At 33.3% G+C, this 23,946-nt stretch overlaps 1 protein-coding gene across 10 annotated transcripts in view; it reads right to left on the reverse strand.

Moving 5' to 3' along the window:
• The window catches only part of LOC145317904 (uncharacterized), a 31,702-nt gene extending 16,616 nt beyond the window's left edge, over positions 1 to 15,086 (reverse strand). For all 10 annotated transcript variants that reach the window (XR_013879157.1, XR_013879156.1, XR_013879153.1 and 7 more), the window contains exons 1-4: positions 13,518 to 15,086; positions 13,167 to 13,253; positions 9,165 to 9,248; positions 8,552 to 8,705 (exon numbers count right to left, since the gene is read on the reverse strand). Coding sequence is in view for 1 of the 10 variants with exons in the window: in XM_080159187.1 (XP_080015313.1) it covers positions 8,552 to 8,705; positions 9,165 to 9,248; positions 13,167 to 13,253; positions 13,518 to 14,351 (1,159 nt within the window). In the remaining 9 variants the exon portion in view is untranslated. The remainder of the gene's footprint in view (positions 1 to 8,551; positions 8,706 to 9,164; positions 9,249 to 13,166; positions 13,254 to 13,517) is intronic.
• Between the last annotated feature and the right edge of the window lie 8,860 nt (positions 15,087 to 23,946).

Genomic DNA, 23,946 nt, shown 5'->3' on the forward strand with positions numbered 1-23,946 from the left:
CCAAAGTTTTGAGCTATTTTATGATAGAGGATAAATGAAATGAGTTATAAGTGTAATTTACAGTTAAATGTCTCCTCCCTCATTGTGGTTTTGAGGTATATTGTAATCTTTTAAGTCAAAAATCAGATTTAGATTTTCAAATAGGCCCAATTTTAAGAAAAATTTCTAAGACCCAACTAGATGAGAGGCTGTGCTAATATTAATACAATTGCACATGTATGGTTGTATTTGGCATTTATATGCATTTTTTTCATATTTGTATGTCATGTGAAAACTAGAAATTTGAGTACACATATAGTGGATAAGGTTATAGGATATATATGTGTGTTAGAAGATCTTTCTTCCAGAATTCATACAATTGTCATTTGGACATCAACCCCCCCCCCCCTAGTCCTTAAAAACTTAATATGCAAATAAGTGGCAAGAGAAGGGATCTAAAGGGATAAGACACAGGCCGATAAATTTATGTATATCTCCAATGAAAATACAGAAAATATATTCCATCTGAAGATTACAATTAGTAGTTAAAAGCTTCGGACACTCTACTAAGTGAACAAATCAATTAAAATTCAATAAAAGTCCCAAAGGTTGTTAATCCCACAAATAAGAAAACATTATTATCAAACATTGGGGACTAGTGTAATAAAGAGCCAAATGTCCCCTTCCTCTCTACTCTTCTCCCAATAAGATCTAATTATTATTCCATCTTATTATCTTAATGAAAGAAAAAGATTGGGGGCTTCTAGATGCACCAATGGCAGTTGTAAGATTATTCCAACATATCTCATTCTTGATATATACCTATATTTGACAAACATCAGGAAATATAATATCTTTCAATTCAATTCCTAAATTGAATTCAATTAAATTCAACAATTAGGGTCTCGATCTCAGGTGGTAAATAAGAAAAAATATAAATGGATTTGTATGTTTAATACATGTGAGAATAGTTATTTATTTATATTTTAATATGTGTAGAAAACTGGCCGTAATACAATACAATACATGATTTTTGTGAGAACTGAGTCTAATCCAGAGGTTTCGAGGCCTTACTGGAAATATTTTTATCAATGCTTTTCTGTTTTTTTATACAAATTTTGACTAATGTAAAAAATCAATATTGTCACATTTTGAATGGAATTTAGGTTTTTAATTCATGTATTTCAAATGTTAGAATTTAGTAATTTGAAAAAAGAGTTTTTATTATATCTAATCCCATTCATACCTAATGTATACTTCAAATAATAAATATGATCAGGGAACTAAAAGGATAGATCAATGGCCGATAAATGAACGAACATCCCTAATGATAATACACAAAATTACCCCTTCTGTAGATTACAATTAGTGGTTGGCACGTTTAGAAACACTAAATGAACCAATCAATCAAACTAAATTAAAGTCCCCAAAGTTGTTAAACCAACGTATAGTAAATCGTTATTTTAAAACTAGCGAAATGAAAAGTCCCCTCCATCCTTGACTTCAAATTCTTTTTGCAAAATTTAGGCACTCATAACTATTAAAGTTTAATCATATTTTTTAATGTTCTGTTAAATTGCTGTGAGGTTAGTATCAAAACAATTAACTTTTACATTAGAAATAATAGCCCATGAAAAAAACAAGGAGTGTTATGTTCATGAAAAGTGCAACCTCTTTTTTTAAAACAATGGTAAAATATTTTGTTTCGATACAAACTAATTGAGTTATCCATTATAGGGATAGCTTCACATAGGTCTTGGGATAATATTAGGCTATTTCATTTTAAGATTTCAATCTTGTGATGGTTTTAGGCCATTTTTCTAACCTACCCTTCACTTCACAGATGCACCAGATTCTAGAGGCACAGCAGATACAGGTATAAATGTAATGATAAAAGGACAGCTAGAAACATCAAATTTTGATATAGTATAGCGTGATGTATTTGAAGAATTCATTAGATTTCTTGATTTACTCAAATGTTATTTGTTTGAAGAAATGATTTGCTCTTAAAAATAATAGTCCATGAAATGTAAAAGGTTCCACAAGCACCTGACAACAGAACATAACATCATCCTTTATGTTTCTGCTAAAATTCTGCAAATAAGCGCAGTTTTTGCAAAAAAATATAAGAAAAGAAATAAATTGCAATCTTTTTAACCCCTGGCTGACGCAAACACAATGAACTAATGTTAATTTTAAGCAGTAAAAAATTATATTATAAGAAAATTATTTATATGTCTTATTCATATTATTATTTTTTAATTGCATTATTGACAGCTGTTAGAAAATGGAAGGTGGAAAGGAGTTAGAATAAATTCAAACATCATTGTAATTTTTGTCTTTAGTAAAATTATCATAAATCTTTCAGATAAACTTCTTTGAATCAGATGGGAGGGGACATAGGGCTGTTAATTACACTAGTCAATAAAGTCTAACGTTTTCTTAATAATTGGCTTAATAACCTTGAGACTTCAATTGAATTTTGATTGGTTGGTTCATTTAGTTGAGTGTCCAAACGTTTCAACCACTAGTTGTATTCTACATAAGATGTAATTTTGTATATCCCCAATGGAGATGTCATTGTGTACATCAATTTAAAGGCCATTGTCTTATCCCTGACCTTGAATAGTAGGGTTGGGCCGGATATCCGGTGTGGCCGGATATCCGGCCGGATATCCGGTCATTTTCAATATCCGGCCGGATACCGGATATTGAAACTATCCGGCCGGATATCCGGCTCTAAAATTTTTTTATACTTTACACCAAAAATCTCTGCTTTTTTAAATCTTAAATGGCTATAATTTTCTTATTATTGAAGCTAGAAGAACCTTTTTTTGAATAAGTTTAACTTTATGTAAATTTATATAATATTTCTGAAAAAAATTTTTTTTACTACTTTAATATCTGGTAATTTGGCCGGTTATCCGGCCGGATATCCGGTAATTTGGCCGGATAACCGGATATTTGCCGGATATCCGGCGTTGGCCGGATATCCGGCCGGTTACCGGATATCCGGCATTTGAAATCAGCCGGATATCCGGTATCCGGCCAAAAAAGTATCCGGCCCAACCCTATTGAATAGTATGAAATCTAAATCAAAATGGTCCATCTGGGTAGAACTGTGATTTATACTTGAAGGCATTAATTTTCAGAATTGTGCAAAATTAAAAATGGGATTGGTTCTTCCACTGCTGCATGTGTCTTGAAATGTGGGTTCCCAAACAGATATTATAAATGGATAAAACATTCACAAACAGATAATTTAACATGAAATGAAATTCTTCTTAAAAAAAGACTAGAAAAATTGGCAAGGACCTAGTAAACTAATCTTTAAATATATATTTTTTTTCACTGGAAATTAGGATTTGAAGTTTTGCATCTGGTAGCTATTCACTTAGAGGTGGTTAATTTTCAATTTTAGTTTTAAAAGAAAAAGTGGCAAAAAAGTTTTGGGGGTCTTTTTTATCTTAAGAGGGTGGTAAGACACTCTCCCCCAAAAATAGTTATAAACCTTCAGTGGACCTATGAGAAGCTACATTTAAATAGAAGAACCATATTAGTGTAGAAGTTCCCAAGATCCTTCAGAACAGACAGACACTCAAATTAGGATTTGTTATATCCTTTCTTTAATTATTGATTTGATGCAAGCATAGAAATAGTCAAGTGTGTGTAGTCAAAATGTGTGAGAGTGCACATGAGATAGAAGAGAGACATGGTTCTACAAACAATAAATCTGATAAAAATCAGCTGATCACCACCAAATCAGCTGACCACCACCAAAAACAAAAGTGCAAATATCTATTTTGAGCTCTCACCCATAAATTTGCACACTGCTGACCACTTTGGATTAATGATAGGCATCACAGAGTGGTGTCAACACAGGGATATAAAGGGATAAGACAATGGCTGATAAATCAATGTATTTCCTCAAAGATAATACACAAATTACCCTTCTTTTTGACACTCAAGTTAATGAACCAACCAATCAAAATTCAAGACAAGTCCCCGACGAACAAGAAAACATTATTATAAAACTTTGGGGACTAGTGTAATAAACAGCCCAATATCCCCTCCCTACCTGAGTGTCAACACCTACCTTGTTATTGATTTAGTTAGATTTAGAAATAACATTAATTTGTCAATATTTGGAATATTTATAGAATTTAACATTGTCAGGGCTTGACAGCCGCCATTTTTTAATGCTTATCAGCAAATCTTAATAATTTAATGCATATACTGATTGATAAAAAATAAGCAACTTGACTCAGAGATCTAAAGGTGATAAATTGATGTACATACCAAATGATAATAGGTAAATTACTCCTTCTGTAGATTATAAGGGGGAGGTCATTTTCTAGTAAATTCCGTAAAGGTGTGTGTGTTATAAGGCCTAAAAATAGTAGTAGAACGATAAGGTGCTCTATATATTTGTATTCCCTATTGAATAGAACAATAGGGAGCACCTTATCGTTCTACTACTATTTTTAGGCCTTATAACACACACACCTTTACACACCTTTACGGAATTTACTAGAAAATGACCTCCCCCTTAGTAGTTAAAACATTTAGAGACTCATCTTAATAAACCAATCAATAACAGCTCCCAAAGTTGTAAGTCAACGAATAAAAAAAATTGATTAAAAGACTTTGGGGACTAGTTTTATAAACAGCCCAATGTTCTTTCCCTCCCTCCCTGCCATGGCATGCTGACAATTCAATCACATTTGCGGCTACCCAGCCCTGGACAAATGTACTTATATTGACTGCCACCCCCCCCTCCCCCCCAATATTATTGCTATGGTAATGCCAATGCAAAACAGCTGGACAAAAATAAATTGTTGTTCTAGTTCTAACAGGATACAAAAATGATGTTATTCCAGCAGTACTGATGCACAAATACCTGGCGGAAGGTTCCAATCTGTTAGAGGAAGGTGGTAAAAACAAAGACAATGCACAAAAAGGTGGAAGATTCCAAGATGTGTTGAAGAGGAAGGTGGTAACAACAGGCAGTGGAGAGTGCTTGAAGAAAATGTGCAACAAAATTAAAAAGTTTCATTGCACATGATTTAAACAACAACACAAAACCAAATCACGAGAAAGAAAAAAAAACAAGAAAGAATGAAAAACAAGTGATAATTTTTCTGTAAGAAGCGAAGCAGTGATTGATAAAGCTGACAATATCTTATTGATATTTTTTTATAAATTGATGTACATCCCCAATGATGATACACAAATTACCCCTTCTGTGGAGTACAATTAGTGATGGTAACGTTTGGGCATTTAACTTAACTCGTATCGATGGACAAAACTCATCGATACGAGTCAAGGCGAAAAATAAACCAACCAATCAAACTTCCTCTAAAGTTGTTCAGCCAATAAATAAGAAAACGTTATTATAAAACTTTGGGGACTAGTGTCATAAACAGCCCATTGTCCCCTCTCTCTCTGGTTGTATGTATAGACAATCAACAGTTACAACTTAAAGAGTGGCTGCACTTTAAAAATTGAGAAAGCTAGGTTGAATAATGGGCTGAGAAACGTTTTCTAAGAATTATTTTTTATAATTAAGTCAAATATTATTTTTTACAGCTCAATAATATTAATATTAATATTCATGCTTTTTATTAATTTTTTGCAACTTTTTTTTTATCATTTCTTTTAAAATTTTTAACATTAATAGGTATCTCAGAGATCTTAGGGGATAAGATAATGGTCAATAAATTGATATACATCCCAAATGATAATAAACAAAAATACACCTTATAGTCTGGTTGAAAAGTTATCACACTAATAGTTTGGGACCATCCCATCATGATTTATTAAAAGTACCCAAAGTTTTTAAACCAACGAATAAGATAATATGATTAAAAATATTCGGGTACCAGTGTAAGTTTTTTAAGCTATTTAGTCATTATGGATAAATCTTAAAAATCCAAATTTTAAGGTTCTCTATTAAAGTCAACCTTGTAGCAGGCTAAAATAACAAGATCCAACCATAACCTCTCCTCCTAATGGATGAACGAACTGACCAGTAAATGAAAAAGCAACCTAAATTGACGATAATTTATCCCCTTTCATAATATCCACATATATTTTACATCCAATATTGAAATCTAAATATATATGAATATAAAAGTTAACTGTAGCACTTACATAATTTTTTTATAAAAATATATAAAAACATTTTTATAATTTTAATTACCTACCTATTTAAAGATTAGACAAAAAGAATAAAAATATACAACATGTATTTATAAAGAACACTTGAGTCCAATTAAATTCTTAAAAACGTACTTCTATAATAAAATTCTTATCTATAACAAGTGGCTTTATGTCTAGCCTTTACCACAGACTTTTCTGCTAAATAGCCTAAAACCTAGGGATCTAAAGGGATAAGACAATGGCCGATAAATTGATCTACATCTCCAATGATTATGCACAAATTTACCCATTCTATAGAATACAATTTGTGTTTGGACACTCAACTTAAAGAACCAACCAATCAAAATTCAATAAAAGTCCCCAAAGATGTTAAGCCAACAAATAAGAAGGCATTATTATAAAACTTTGGGGACTTGTGTAATAAATACCCCGATGTTCCATCCCTCTCTACTAAAACTAAAATACTGTATTTTTTTTCTATTTTGAACACAATAACATCAAGCTTTTATGTATTAATTACTAGAAAATTTTCAATTTGAATTATAGATAAAAAAAAATTGGTAAAATTTTTATTTTAAGGTGGTATAGCCCTCGATAGGTATTTTGGTGAAGTGTTTTATTTTTATTTTTAAAGATTTTAAAACATCTAAACTCAATAACAGTCCACCCCCCCCCCCTCTTCACCTGAACTTATCCTAAACTCTAAATTTGTGTCCTCAATGACAAAATGTTGAGAAACTACGACGTAGAAAAATCCTCGATCTTATTTGCTTACAGAGACCAGGGATGCCAACTTTTGTTGCTAAATGAGGCCATGGATGGCAACTTTTGTTGCATATTTTTTAAATCTAAAAATTATATAAGTACTATGTTATTTCTAGGGATCTTAAGGGATAAGACAATGACATAAATTCTCATTGATTATAAAGAAAATTACCCCTTCTCAGGATTCAAATTATTGGTTAAAAAGTTTGGACACCAATAAGAATTCAATAAAGTACCCAAAGTACCAACGAATAAGATAACGTGGTTATAAAACATTGGGTAAAAGTGTAATTTAAGTCCAATGTCATCTACTTCCCTAAATATTTTAGATATTTAGGGGGGAAATTAATGTCTATCGTACCATACCTTCCAACAAATGAATTAAAAACAATGTGGAATGCGGCAGATTTAAGCTAAAAAAAATTAAAAATTTAAGTGGATAATTATGATAAACATAATTATCCGCTTTTTATTATTGGAATTTGCTAATTAGAACCAACCAATTAAAGGGGGGAGGGGGGGGGGGGAGAAAGTGACACTTTTTGAAACCAAAACTAAAAGTCAACAAAGGAACTCAACTAAAAAAAGAGTTACAGGTCCCAGTTGCTTTATAAGGGTACAATATGGAACTGTGAAGAAACGGCGGCGCAACCGCCGAAAACCGCCGTTTCCCGCCGAAATTATTTTGCCTTTTCTCGGCGGTTTTCAGCGGTTGCGCCGCCGTTTCTTCACAGTTCCATATTGTACCCCTATAAAGCAACTGCCATGCAAAATCTCAGTGAGTGAACACCTTTATAAAACCTTGGGTACTTATACTTAGAAGTCCAGTGTCCCCCTCCCTCCCTGATATTAGCTGAACTATCTTACTATTTTTAAACTTTCCAAATCAGATGACCAAATAAGATTTAACAAAAGTACCCAAAGTTTTATTAGGTAAGCCTACAGTACGAATGTACTACGTATTTATAAAACTTAGGACACTTATAATTTACAATCCAATGTCTCCTCCCTCCCTGATGTTAGCTGCGTTATCTTTCTATTTTCAAACTCTCTTCATCTATGACATGCAAACCATCCATTCAATATTCACACACACACACACCACACACACACACACATACACACAAACACACACAAACACACACACACTTCAAACACACACACACACACACACACACACACTTAAAGAGAATGAGTCTTTATATTGAGTTAGCAACAAAAAACCAAGGATAACAATATCCATAAAAGAGTTAGATCTATAACAATTTTCTTTAATGATAAAATAACAGCATAATATTGTATATGAAAAAAGTTACTCATCAGATATATTATATCTTTGTTGATAACAATAAAAAATTAACAGATTAAACATTTAATCAATATGAGATAAAATGAAAACATTCTTTCTCAATAAAGATCAATTCAATATGCAATTTGTCTTTGTTTTTTTTTTATGAAAATGGGGGGAAATAGTTTTTATTTATTACCGTTAGGTTAGGTTATATTGGGTAAACTTAAATGCTAAACAGGCACTTGGTACGAAAATACCAAAATATTTAATCAAGTAGGTAGGTAAAATACATCTAATTAACCCCAAATCTTCTCCCTAAATCTTAAAAAGTTACCTCAGACAGAAATATCTTACCTAGCTCTGCTCTGAAGCAGTACTGTGTGTCGTGGGTGATGTTGCCGATGGTGACCGTGAACATGCCGTGTGTCGTATTGACCGGCTGCATGTTCACCAGCCGCCGAATCCGCCCGTTGCTGTCACGCGGCAGCTCTTTGCAGTCGTTGATACCCTTAACAAAAATAATTTTAAAACTATTCAACAATATTTAGAAGCTTAAACAAAAATTCCGTTTAAAAATCTGATGCATCAATCAAGTGAAAATGTCACTACTTTTAAAAGTTAAAAAGTTTGTTAATAGGCACTTGATTCCTGGGATAATATAAATGGAATTATGGAAGAATCAAATCAAATAAAAAACCTGAAAAACTATGCGAACTTGCATGAAACATGGGCTGGAGGACGATCTCTACAATGTCATAGGTCCGGACAGGTGTACAGGATGCCTTAAATCCGGTTCTTATCCAGCGGATATTGATCGTTTTCGAAGCAATACTGGAAAAACTATACTGGAGTACGACCTCTACGATGTTATAGGTCCGGACAGGTGAACAAGATGGCTTAGAACCGGTTGTAATCCAGCGGATATTAATCGGTTTCGAAGCTTGAAACTGGAAAAAAGTGTACTTACATGATACATGGGCTGGAGGACGACCTCTACAATGTCATAGGTCCGGACAGGTGTACAGGATGGCAGGATTCCGGTCAATCGTACCTGGAACAGACAATTAGCATTAGGTTAGTAAATACTAGGAGCTCTGCATTTAAAATGCAGAAAATAGCCTAAAACCATCCAAAGACTCTTAAAATGAAATAGCCTGGCTAAATCCAACCAAGAACCATTGTGAAGCTACCCTGTATGGAGAATTAAATCGGCGAGGCTGTCATCAAGATCATAAGCCACAGACAAAAATCCTTAGTACTTTTAAATAGTAAGATGAATTGAATATTACACGTGGCTTCTCTATAAAGTTGAATGTTCGTATATGAGCAATTGCAAGTTTAATGCATTTTAAGGGATAAGACACTAGATATATTAATTTACACCCCCAATTATGATTCACTCTTTCTATATATGAAATTATTAGTAGGAGGATGGGTACATAGGAATGTAAATTACACTGGTACCCAAAGTTTTATAACAAGTAACAATGGTATATAATTTTTAGGCTATAAACATTTAGGTATTGTTATTGAATTTTGATTGGTTGGTCTAAACCAATCATTGTTTAAACTTTTGAACCAATAAATACCAAAGAGTTTACTTATTAAATTCAATAATTCTAGAATTTTATAACAAGCAGACGCAAAAAAACATTTTTACTTAAAATTTAGAGAAAATTTTAAACCTTCAGACATTGTTTTAAATACAATAAAATTAACTAAAATTGCATTTTCTATTTCTATTAACAACAATGTTCTTTTTTAAAGTATTTTTTATCTAAAATATTTTTTTCTTTTTTATTTCTACGCTAATATTATTAAATAATCCATTTTTTATTAAATATAAAAAATATGTTTTTAACGTTAAAATTGACTGATGAGGCATGACAATAGCAAATATAAAAACTTAGAAAATAAAACAAAAACTTTGTTAAAACATAATTTTTCTCGTATTCATTCGAATCCGGTGGATAGGAACCGGTTCTCATCCATACGAAAAAACTATGTCTAGCATCGTATTATATCCAGTTTTCTACGAATATAGAAATGTACAATCATAAGATTAAAACCAGTTTTTTAGCCGGTGCCTCCGGCACCTCGGGGCTAAAAAAACTAGTTTTAATCTTATAATTGTACCAATGTACACTCTATATCCGCGGAAAGCCGTTTATAATACGATACGAGAAATAACTTTTATTACATTCTAAAATAGTAAGATGTTTGTATTTTTTTTCAATTAGAATTGTTTTATGGATATATATATAGTTATTTATCGCATCATATTATAGACAATTTTCCACGAATTTAAAAATAAAAATCATAAGATTAATACCAGTTATGTTAGGCCTGAGAGGGCCGAACTGGTTTTAATCTTATAATTTTTTATTTTAATATCCTTGGAATGAAATATTTAGTACGATGCGATAAATAACTATTAAGCATTTTCGCGAATATAAATTGCATAATGAATGAGATTTTTTATTATCTATACCTATATAATACATATATTGTAGATATTTTAGTTATAAAACTAAATAAACAATTATAACAAGGCCAATAACCAACATAATATTTATAGCGAAGCTAAAATAATATAAAGAGGTGTAAGGGGTCTTATAGTATATTAAAATAAAGGGTGTTTTAAAAAAAACAATCGCTCACAATTTGAACCACCATAAGTACTTCACATCTTGGAGATAGATCCCATAATGTTTAGAGTTTTAGTTGGGGCATGTAAAAACCTTTCCTTAGACAACTTAAACAGGTTTCTACCTCAATCCTAGTTAATTTGGGATAAAAAATACCGACCCATCCAACATTGAGGCATGGGGGCTCTGTTTAAATCTAGTTCTTGATGTTTGCCTGTCTTTCTTTTTGATGCCAAATTGGCTATGATTATGTTAGAAACCTTGTTAAGGTGTCTATAGAAAGGTCTTTACATGCCCCATCAAAAACTCCAAACATTATGGGGTCTATCTACAAGATTTCAAGGACTGAAGACGGTTTGCTCTTTTTTAAAAAGAAAAATTTGTCTTAATCTACAATAAAATATGCACTTTCGGCGTAGGGCAAATTTCTCTGCAAGGGCTAGGTTTCGAGCTCTAGTGCTCTGGAAGGGTGAGTAGATTTAAAATTCAATATTATTTTACTATTGTCATTACTTAGGCATAAATTGTATTATTCTTTTATTAGTTTGGACCAAAACTGTAAGGTTTATATTGAAAAAAGTAAAGCGATTGGTTTTTTTTTAAAAACACCCTTTAGAATTCTTAGCCAGAGATCTTAAGTGACAAGACAGTGGACGATTAATTGTTGTACAACCCCAATGGTGATAAATAAAACTACCCCCTCCGTAGATTCACTTCGTTTTTTGAAAAGTTTTGACACTGTCTTTTTAAACTAATAAAATTACCTAAAGCTTTTATGCAAATAAATAAGTTAAAATAAAACTTTGGGTACTATTATAATTTACAGCCCAATGTCCCCTCCCTCCATTTGTTTAGCCCATTGAGACTAAACAAGTTTTGGGTATAGTCCTTTTCACGACATCCCTCCATAAGGAGCGATTCTTCGTATTTTTAAAATGGCTTTTTATAGGTTATTTTAGGTTAGGTTAGGTTATATTGTGTTAGGTGATTGCCCCACAGGGTTAGGTAATTGGCCCCGCAGGGTTAGAGCCCCCTGCAGGGGCTAGAAATAGGAGAAAAGCTACTGTGAAAAATACGAAAAATCGCTCCTTATGGAGGGATGTCGTGAAAAGGACTATACCCCAAGTTTTCATTATTTTATATATTTGATATTGATAGGGTAGGTAGGTATAGATTTTTTATATTCATATTTTCGTTAATAGAGTATTTCTATTTGATATTGATAGGTAGGTAGTTAGTAAGGTATAGATTTTTATATTCATATTTTCTTTAATAGAGTATTTTTAAAAGCGAAGCTTTTCTATAATTAGGGTCGGCCCGTCCGTCCGTAACGGATAGCTTTTTTCCGTTAATTTAAGCATGTTAGAATTGTCCTATCGATTTCAAATTTTGCATGGTGATTCCTTTAGTAGTTAGGTACGATTTAGAAAGGGTAGCAACTCTATAATCATTACCAAAATTTCCGTACGTCCATTTTAAACATGTTGATATTTTTTACATTTTTAACAACAAATTTGTATGTGACCTAATTATCCGATTGGTCTGATTTTTGGTATACTGATTCCTGGGACAACAAAGTACAATATTATAAGCGAAGCAACTCTATAATCAAGTCCTAAAAATTTAAGTATGTCCATAATCATTATCCTGTATCAAGCAGTTTTTCAACAAATTTAATTACAATTTTGCTTTGACTCTTATACATTCGCATTCTGATTATTCAGTTCTGACATTATACAAGTGTTAATGTCCGTTTGTCCTACCGTTTCAGTGCTTCGCTTTTATGGATGTTGTCATCCTTGTTAACTATCAAATCTTCAGGGATAAGAAAATGGGCGATAACAATGATGATAAAAAAATTACCCCTTTATGTAAAACTAGGGACTCAATATTGTAAGACATAAAGGGGGCAGAACAATATCCTAAAAACATACCCAGACATTTTGGAAAAATAAAATAGCCTAAAACCATCCTTGGACCTATAAGAAGCTTCGCTGTAATGGAGGACCATATCGGGTTAGTGGTTAGCGAGATCCTTCGCTACAGACATTTAAAGTTTACTACTTTATATTAAAAAGGATTATTTGTCGAAAAGTATAGATGATTTTTCTATTTTGACCCAGCGAAAGAGATGCCGTGGTTATAAAACTTCGGTAATTTATAGTCCAGTGTCCCCTTTCTCCCAGGTTACAAACTATAGTTTGTACAAATTACCAGTGTCCAAAACTTTTCCACCAATAATTTATTTATTTGAGAAGTTCATTAATTTACCCTCCATTGTCTTATCCCTTAAAATCCCTGAATATAAACCTAGTCCTTACCTTGGAGGGACAGTGGAGCATCTCTGGGGTACCGATCATGGGAGTGGGGGCCATCACCTTGTGACTCCCCCTACACCAACTAAACACCTGAAACATAAAAATCTTTGGTTAGAAGCTATTCTAATCTGAGCAAGAGGGGACAATGTACTGTTCATTACACTAATCCCTAAAGTTTTATTATAACGTTTTCTCATTCGTTGCCTTAGCAATTTTGAGGAATTTTGATTGGTTGATTCATATAAGATCTTAATCTTCAAACAGATAACGTTCTACTTTGTATTACCTATAGACTTCTAAAACATTGAATAACATCCTTCGAACGACAAAAGGACTTGTAAACAAAGGTTCTACCTGATCCTGTCTAGCGGCAGTTGTAACATTCATGATCTCCGAGCAAACCGCCGCGCTCCCATGGTCGCACGAGCACTTGTGCTGCTCAGCGCCGCCACCGCTAACCCGTCGACGGCACGGGCACATCCGGATTAGATACTGCCGTTCCACCACGTGGAAAAACTTGACCGGGCCCGCGAAGCCCCAATTGTTCTTGGAGTCAACTTCGTCGGGTGTCGTGTTTGCGCTACTGCTGTTTGTACTCTTATCATCGCCGTTAAGCCGCCGTTTTTGCACCGCCACGGCCAGAGATTCTTGGATGGAGGAGCCGTGCTTCCACAACAGATCTGGATTGGGATTTTCGCAGTTTTGGAACTGGCTGAAATACTCCCATGTGCCGAAGCCGGGCGGCCGGTTCGGCGATTGTATCGCCCGCCACAGTTCAACGTTGAAATAGTCAGTGCCGCAGGCGGCGATTATATCATCCAGTGTTGTTGGCGGTAGAGAGGTGGGCAGCGGCGGTTGTTGCAGCGTGAATGAATTCAGCGCCGCCGAATTTGTACTGTTGCCGTTCTGCCAGTCGATCGTGTCGCCGTTTTCACCGCCGGCCAGCTGTTGGAAGCCGGCCACCGTTAGCGTGTCGTTATCCGCGTCAAATTGGATGTTAATGTTGGCGAGAAGCGCGCGCAATATTTGCGAGCACGCCTGGTTGGAAAACTCGCCGCCTCCACCGTTCACTTCAACTGTTTCATCGGAAGAATCGGCGGCAGCCGCAACTATACACAACAATGCCGTTACCAGGTAAAACGGCCAGTTGGCCATTCGACACTTCTTGTTTTGATAAAGTTTTGACATATTAATTTTTCTGACTTTTTATCACGGATTTTATTTTTTTATCACAATATTTATCACTGTTTTATGATTATGCAAATTTTCTTATTATTATTAACTGCAAAATTGCGATTATTTTGCCGATAAACAAGCCATTTTTGTGTTATGTACTGTTTGATTGGATTACTTAATCATTTCTTAAATATGCAGATCTGACTCTACGTATTTAGATATATAGATAGATGCATAGTTGAAACACAAACAGTTTAATTTTCATGTATACTATGGCGTAACACACTAGCTTTTAAAATTGGGGTCCCCAATGTAGTTTGGGCTCAGTAATAGCTTTATGCAATATTACACTTCACATTTAATAGGTATGTAATAATATATATATAAATACACTATATATATGTGTAGGTAGAGAGCTTTAAAAGTATTTCAGAGAATTTTTTCAACTCCTTACAGCTAGTGTAAGCAGATTGGGAAGGCACGCACTAACAAACAAATATGTTAGAATTACGCGTGTTATTATGTATGTTAATATGTATGTATTGTAGGCTACTTTCTCTCTCTCTTCCAGCTAGAATTGTAGCAAAACACACACACACACACACAAAGTACTTCTGATTTTTTTGGTAGATTTTTTCTTTTTGCAGATCTATCTGTGGCTGCTTGCAGTGTGCGAATTTGTTTTGTCTTGTTTTATAAACATTTTATTATACTTTCATTTTGTCATATCTGAAAAATAAATAATTGTTTTTAAAAAGTTGTTTTTAATAAAATTAAACTTTATTTAAAATTGTACATTGTGTTTATAAAAACAGGTTACTTACGGGATAAGACAATGGACGATAAATTAATGTACATCCCCAATGATGACAAAAAAAACCTTCTTTTTACCTCTTAAATAAAAGTACCCAACGTTTTTGAGCCACCGAATAAGATAAAACTGATTATAAAACTTTGGGTACCAGTGTAATTAACAGTCCAATGTCCCCTCCCTTCCGATAATTCTATAACAAAACTCTTGTTTTAGAGAAGTTACGCTTTTAAAAATATTTTGTTTATTAAATGAATATTAAACTTTATATAACTAAACTTAAAGTATATTGATAAGAAAAAATGCTATTTCAAATATTTTTAAATGTCGCAAATAATTACTAGAAAAATTTTAAGAGATTTTTTAAAAGCATTTTAGAAAATTTTTAACTTTTTGCAATCAAATGCTTTTTTTTCACCGTCTAAAACAAGTACAAAATTCAAAAGACAAAAAAGTTTTAAAATGAGTTTTAAATGTGAAAAAGAACCGAAAACTTAATAAAAAGTATTTATGCGTTGAAATATATAAAAAAATAGCCGAAAAAATGCTTTCTTTAAGAGTCAGTCTTTCCTAATGTACAGTACATGTTTTAAATTAGATATAGTCTACGTATTTCTAGTACATTTGCACAGGGATCTAAAGGGATAAGACAAGGGCCAATAAAAAGATATACATCCCCATTGATGATACACAAAATAACCCCTGTATTATACATACAATTAGTAGTTGTAACGTTCGACTATATAAACCAACAAAAATTCAATGCAAGTCCCCAAAGTTTTTAAGCTAACAAATACGAAAAACCTATTATAAAACTTTGGGGACTAGTGTAATAAACAGTCCAATATCTCCTCCATCCCTGGCATTTGCATGTGTTGAGTTAAATAGAAAGTTGATTTTCATAGAAAAACATGTTGTAGAATAGAATTTCACATATAGGTAGAAAAATAGTATATTAATGATTTTATAGTGTAGATTAATGAAAAACAAATAAATTATTGTCTTCTAAAGCTTTTGGGTATAGTCATTTTCGTGGCAACTCCTCTTAAGGGGCATTTAGTCGTATTTTCACAGTAGCTTTTCCCCTATTTCTAACCCTGCGGGGCAATCACCTAACCCAACCTAACGTAAAATAACCTATCAAAAGATACTGTGAAAATACGACGAAACGCCCCTAAAGAGGCGTTGCCACGAAAGGGAATATACCCAAGCTTTGCTTTGTTGAATATACTAGGTTTCTGCTTGATTGTACCAACCAATTAAGATTTAATTAAAGTACCAACAGATTTTAAGCAGGGATCTAAAGGGATAAGACAATGGCCGATAAATTGATGTACATCCCCAATGATGAAACACAAAATCACCCTTTCTGTAGATTACATTTAGTGATTGAAACGTTCGGACACTCAATTTAATTATCCATCCAATCAAAATTTATTAAAAGTCCCCAACGAATAAGATAACGTAATTATAAAACTTTGCGGACAAGTGTAATAAACAGCTGATTGTCCCCTCTCTCTATGGCAATTTTACATCAAGAATAAACTGCTTAGGTATCTTTTCTATCACTTAATTAATCTATGTGGCAGCTACTAAAATAGTTTTATAAGGGGGACCGAGCTTGCAGGAAGGGAGGGGTCATTGGATTGTAAATTACATTGGTACCCAAAGTTTTACAAACACTTTATCACATTTAGTTGGCTACAAAACTTTTATCTTTTTGGTTCAAACTTTTCAACCAGTAATTTTAATCTACAGAAGGGGTAATTTAGCATATTATCATTGGAGACTTATACAATTTTTTCGTTCATTGTCTTATCCCTTAAGATCCCTGTCGAGTTTGTAATTTACTTGGGGTGACAAATTATGTTGCCGTACTTTTGGGAACATGCAAATGAGCAATGCTGTGTTTTTTAAACTGTTTTTTTTCTTCTCTCAGGGATGTACAGATACGTTAATTGATAAAAATCTTTCCAACTTTAAGTGTCAAATTCCTTATACATATAAAAGTAACAGGATCTGTGTCTGTCTGTGTGTATCAAAGTATCTTTATAATAATCGCTCAACCGATATGGTTCTCCTTTTAAGGGTATCTAGACACATTTAATCTTGCCCAATGCAAAATTGGAGATTTTGGTCTAGTTACTTTTCCCCTTCATGCTTGATTACTTGTATGTGTGTGTGTATGTATGTGTATGTATGTATGTGTGTGTGTGTGTGTGTGTGTGTGTGTGTGTGTGTGTGTGTGTGTGTGTGTGTGTGTGTGTGTGTGTGTGAGTGTGTATGCATGTATGTGTGTGTATGTGTGTGTGTGTATGCATGTATGTGTGTGTGTGTATGTATGTGTGTGTGTGTGTGTGTGTGAGTGTGTATGTATGTGTGTGTGTGTAGGTATTACGTGTATGTCAATATTTTTGAGTGTCAGAGACACATTTTTTTACATCATATCATTTAGGTATTTTTCTTACGCGCCCAGGTATTTCCAGGGAGCTTCAAGGATAAGACAATATGGACGATAAATTGATTATACATCCCCAATGATGATTAACAAGATTACCACTTTTGCAGATTAAAATTAGTAGTTGAAACGTTTGAACACTCAACTTAATTAACCAACTAATCAAAATTCACTAAAGTCCCCAAAGTTGTTAAGCTAACGAATAAGAAAACATTATTATAAATCTTTGGGGACTAGTGTAATAAACAGCCGATTGTCCCCTCTCTCTCTGCGATAAATTGATAATATATCCTCAATGATGTTTAACAAGATTACCACTTCTGTAGAATAAAATCATTGGTTGAAAATTTGGGACACTACTGGTTTGCAACAATTAAAGTGCCCAAAGTTGTTAAGCAAGATGCCATGGTTATAAAACTTTGGGTACCAGTGTTATTTACAGTCCAATGTCCACTCCCTCCCTCCCTGAATATTTTCTTGTCCACATTTCAAGCTATTTATGGTCTAATAGGTTTGCGTTTAACAGGGATTTTAAAGGATAAGATAATGGACTAAAAATTGATGTAAACCCACAATGGTTATCCTTATAATAAAGTAACAGGATGTTTGTGTGTTTGTATGTTTGTACCGAAGGATCTCGCTAACCGCTGGACCGATTGGGTTCTCCTTAACAGGGTAGATTCTCATATGTCCCGGGAAGGTTTATAACTATTTTGGGGGAGGGTACCACCACCCTCCGTAGAGAAATTAAATTTTTTAAAATTTCTCGATTTTAGAAAGAGAGTTCAACGAAAAATAAACGTCAAACGCAAAATTTTAGATATAAAAAAAACATTTAAAGTGCCACTAGAGGCCTCTAGGGGCGTAGCCGCTGGTCTATAATACAAAGTAGCTTGATGTCCGTCTGTCTGTCCCTCAAGATCTCGGTAACCACTGAACCGATCGGATTCTACTTTTCAGAGTATATACCTACTGGTCCTGTGGTGGTTTTAGGCTATTTTCTTGGGGGTTGGGACACCCCCAACCCCCCAAAAAACCCATTTTTTTTTTAATAGAAAGTAGTGGGGGCACCTTAGTGGGGGTACTTAATTTTTTTTTAATTACCTCTTGGGGAAAAAGCCCCTAGAGGCTAGGGGCGAAGCCGCTAGTAATTTAATAATGTAAATTAGAATAAGAGTTTAGACACTGGTAGTTTGTACAACCAAATCAAGTCAAGTGTTTGAGCCAAAAATTAGAGAACTTTTTTATAAAACATTGGGGACCAGTATGTATAATTTACTGCCCAATGTACCCTCCCTCCTTAACTGACATATATCGATATAGCAAATACGTTGAGATCAATCATATTAACGTGACGTCAAAACACGTGAAATATTTATAAGTAAGTACCTACCTAGCTTACAAACTACCTAGACCTAGGTACTTAATTTTTAAGAGCAAAGCTTTCTATAATTAGGATCGGTATGTACGTCCATCCGTATTGGTTAGCTCTATTCGTTAATTTAAACAGGTTAGAATTGTCCTATCGATTTCAAACTTTGTATGATTATTCCTATAACAGTTAGAATGACTAGAAAGTGCAGCAACTCTCCAATCCAGAAATGTTAGAATTATCCGATATATCTGATTTTTGATATACTGATTCCTATTACAACAAGGTAAAATGTAATACTTGAAGCATCTCTAAAATCGAGTCCTAAAAATATAAGAATGTCCTTCAACAGTATCATCTATTTAATCAGTATTGCAACAAATTTACTTACAATTTTGTTCAGACTCTGCAAGTGTTATTGTTCTTTTGTCCTTTTGTTCTTCGCCTTTATGTATGATGGATGTTGTCATCCTTGTCATTATGAGCTTACTAAAGTACATCAAACTTGAACATAATTTTTCTTTACTAATAGATTAATTTAATTTTTAACTAGGTATAACATTCAAAGCTTGCTTTAAAAGCCTAACTTATTCATCAAGGCCATTTTTTGCAAAAATAAAACAGGGAGGGAGGTGACATTGGACTGTAAATTACACTGGTACCCAAAGTTTTATAAACATGCTCCCTCATTTGTTGGCTCATAAACTTTGGGTAGGAATTAAATTTTGATTGGTTAGTTGAAATTTTTAACTAATAATTTTTATCTGCAGAAGGGGTAAACCTGTTTATCATCATTGGGGATGTACATCAATTTATCGTCCAATGTCTTATTCCAAAAGATTCCTCTCTACTAGACTACTTAAAGCAGGGAGGGAGGGGACATTTGGCTGTTTATTGCACTAGTCTCAAAAGTACTATAATAATGCTTTTATTTTCGTAGGCTTAAAAGCTTTTGGGACTTTTTAAATTTTTGATTGGTTGATTTATTTAGTTGAGTGTCAAAACGTTTCAACAAAAGGGGTAAACCCATTTTATCATTATTGAGGATATGTATGTTTACATTTAAATATGTTCTTTTTAAAAGCGAAGCTTTTCTATAATTAGGGTCGGTCCGTACGTCCGTCCGTCCGAGATAGATAGCTTTTATTTGTTAATTTAGGCATGTTAGAATTGTCCTATCGATTCCAAACTTTGCATGATGATTCCTGTAGTAGTTGGGTACGATTTAGAAAGCGTAGCAACTCTATAATCATTACCAGAATGTCCGTACGTCCATTTTAAACATGTTGATTTTTCTACTTTTTTAACAACAAATTTTCAAGTGTTCTAATTATCCGTTTGATCTGATTTTTGGTATATTGATTCCTGGGACAACAAAGAACAATATTATAAGCGAATCAACTCTATAATCAAGTCCAAAAATGTAAGTATGTCCATAAACATTAACCTGCTTCAAGCAGTTTTTCAACAAATTTACTTACAATTTTGCTTCAACTCTTATACTTTTAAATTCTGATTATTCAGTTCAGATACTATACAAGTGTTAATGTCCCTTTGTCCTACCGTTTCAGTGCTCGCTTTTATGGATGTTGTCATCCTTGTTTAATAGTACAACCTATATCAACATTAATATTTATAATTGACCTCTTTAGAATTGTTTCATATATCCATAATGTCATCATAATAGACTAACAAGAGATAGACTGATCAAATATTTCTCGGATTTTCAGGGATAAGACAATGAATAAGGAATAAAACAATTTATATATAAACCCAATTATAACAAACATAATGAAACATTCTGTAGATTGTAATTATTAGAATAAAAGATGAGAAGCTAATGCCAATCAAGATTTATTAAAAGTCCCCAAAGACTTCAAGAACAGTATGGTTACATTTTAGTGGGTAATGTCATCCAAAAATAACCGAATATGACATTTTCGTTAAGAAAATTTACTTCAAGCACTCCTTAAAAAAATCTTCAAAAATAAATATTCCTAAAAGATATTTTAGTAAAAATCCCATTCCAATAAGTAATTATAGTTTAATGGTAAAAATATATGTCAATAGTACAAATCTCTTTTAAAAAAACATATCTAATATTTGAAATTGAAGCTTCTCCATAATTAAGTTCGGTTCGTACGTCCGATATTAACAGAAAGCTTTTAACGTTAATTTAAGCATGTTAGAATTCTCCTATTGATTCAACACTAAACACTGGTGTCCTGGATAGGAAACAGGTTTTTTTTGAGTTACGTATGACAAGACCTATATTTCTATGACCGGGCGTGTATGACGGTTCAGCACATAACTTTCATTAAATCACAGCTGATCATTTTTGTGGATTTTTTTGAAAATTACTTTTTTACCCAGATTTTCATAGTTTTTCTCCAAAAAAAACACAATGTTCTCATATTTACAGCTTAGTTAATCTAAATTTATTCAAAGAAAAGTATAATAGATGACAGCTGAACCAAAGATTATGTTATCATCAATAACAAGATCTTTCAGAATCATTTAACTAATCTAAGATTTGTAGTCTAGAAGTTGGGTAAGAGTTATTTGAAGTTGTTATTTGAATTAATGTCTAAACAGGTAAACAAAACTTAAGTTTGTTTTGGTAGTCAACACAAAAAATACTCACTTTTTAAGTCCCTCATGCATGCCTCATGAATTCTTATGGCATAGTTCCTGGCTGTAATAAGATGTCCCTCTGAGGTTCCACCAAGGAAGTTTAAACTAACATGCTTCAGAATCAGCAATCTGTATAAAGTTTTCCTTGTAATATTGTTGACAAGTTATCATGCTCAGTATTGATTCCTTGCTGACTTGATGTCTAAATAGTTCCTGTGTTATTGTTTGTTCCTGCTCATCACCATTGGAAATAGTCAGTTCAGTATTGTGGCTGCTTTTAAAGGTTTTGATGGGTTGTGTTTGCAGTTGAAATGATGGTGGTTGTGTGAAATTCAGGCCAGTGTCAGACACAAACTACACCAGATTCTTGTTTACTCTGGCCTTTAAGGTAAACATTGTAACCTGAAAGTATTGGGACAGGTTAGTTTTAGCTGTTCTGGGTAATGCATTTGGATCTACTGCAGTTCATGGTAAAATATTGCTGGTAACGAATGTTTCCTGGTTCATGATGTGACAGTAGATAGCTGTTCTCAGAGCAGCTTTTCCAACAAACAGTAGGCTGTCCCAGCTGGCATAACTAAATATGGAACTGCCGTAGAATATCAGGAACTTGTAAATTGCTTTGTATGTATTTACTATGACTTACTTTTCTTTCCCTCTGGTGGAGAGAGCTTAAAGCATTTTGTTTTTAGGGTTTAGTTTGTTTCTAGGCTCCTTAACAAGATGGTCGATTTAGAAAAGATCACATGTAACACCTAAGAACTTAGGATGTCTGACTTATGGTACTGTTTCAACAATGACAACAGTGCCTGCTTCATTCAAAAAGGTGGTTAAGACTATTGTAGATGATTTGGCTGGAGAAATGAATGGGTTCTGACTTTTTAACCAATCATTAAGAACTGCTAAGTAAGCTTTTATGTCCTTGACATAAGGATAAATAAGGGGACTTATGCTGTTGGAGTTGTCAGCACAGGAAACTAGATGTAATTAGAATGAGGTGTTGGCATGTATGAAATTTACAGTTCGAATAGTACATGGTAGAGGACCCCTCCTTGTAGGTCAGCCTGTTTGGCAGATTTGTATGCATATTTAGATCCTCTGATAACAACAAATTGTTGTCTACCTCTAAGGTATTCACATAAAAACATTACATGTACTCATTCAAGTCTAGTGCATTAATATTATGCAGTAAAACTTCATTGTTTACACTGTCAAAAGCTATTGAAAAATAAATGGCAACTGGCACTGTTCTGATAACTGGTTTCTTATTGTTTACTAGGCTGTTGATTAAGGTTTTAATACTCTGTAAGGCAGTGGTGGTGAACCTGCCTGTGTAAAAGCCATAATGTTGGTCTGCAAGTTTAACAGCATCATTCAGGTAGGGACAAATCATGCAGGCAGGAAAAAGAAGTGAGACAGGGCAATAGCTAGAACCCTAATTGTCAAGTTTCCCTGGTTTCAGTAATGAAATAATTTTGCCAGTCCTCTATATGCTTGGTATCTAGAAGTGATTTACTTTGTACATTGTACAAAATCATTCTGATTTGTTTAACCTTTTTTGGTGGAACCTCAGAGGATCCTTTTATCACATCCAGGATCTATGTTTTACCTACAAATCTTAGAATAGTCAATTGAGGTTATTGATCTTATTATAGCTATCATCTATTATACTTTTTTGCATGAATTTAGAATAACTAAGCTGGAAATCTGAGAAAATTGTGTTTTTTGGGTGGAATAACTATGAAAATATAGGTAAAAAAGTAATTTTCAAAAAAATTCATAAAAATGATCAGCTGTGATTTAATGAAAGTTATGTGTTGAACCGTCATACACGCCTGGTCATAGAAATATAGGTCTTGTCATACGTAACTCAAAAAAAACCTGTTTCCTATCCAGGACACCGGTGTAAACATAGTGATTTTTCTAATTATCCTATTCATTTTATTTTTGAAATGACTCCTTGGACAACAAGGTAAAATATATAAAATATTCTGTATTTAAACAATTTTATTATGTTCTGAAACTCTACAAGTGTTAATGTTTTTTTTTGTCCTAGGGTTTGGTTTTAGAGCTATGCGTTTATGATGTTGTTATCCTTGTATTATTGTAAATACAAGTAAGCTAACAAAAAAATAATAAATATTAATAATAGTTATTTCTCGCATTCTATAAACGGCTTTCCGCGGATATAGAATGTACAATTATAAGATTAAAACCAGTTTTTTAGCCCCTAGGTGCCGTAGGCACGGGCTAAAAAACTGGTTTTAATCTTATGATTGTAATTTTTATATTCGTAGAAAGCTGGATATAATACGATGCTAGACATAGTTTT

The sequence above is a fragment of the Acartia tonsa genome, chromosome 4 (assembly GCF_053477335.1).
Source record: "Acartia tonsa isolate MP-2025a chromosome 4, ASM5347733v1, whole genome shotgun sequence".
NCBI classification, from domain to species: domain Eukaryota; kingdom Metazoa; phylum Arthropoda; class Copepoda; order Calanoida; family Acartiidae; genus Acartia; species Acartia tonsa.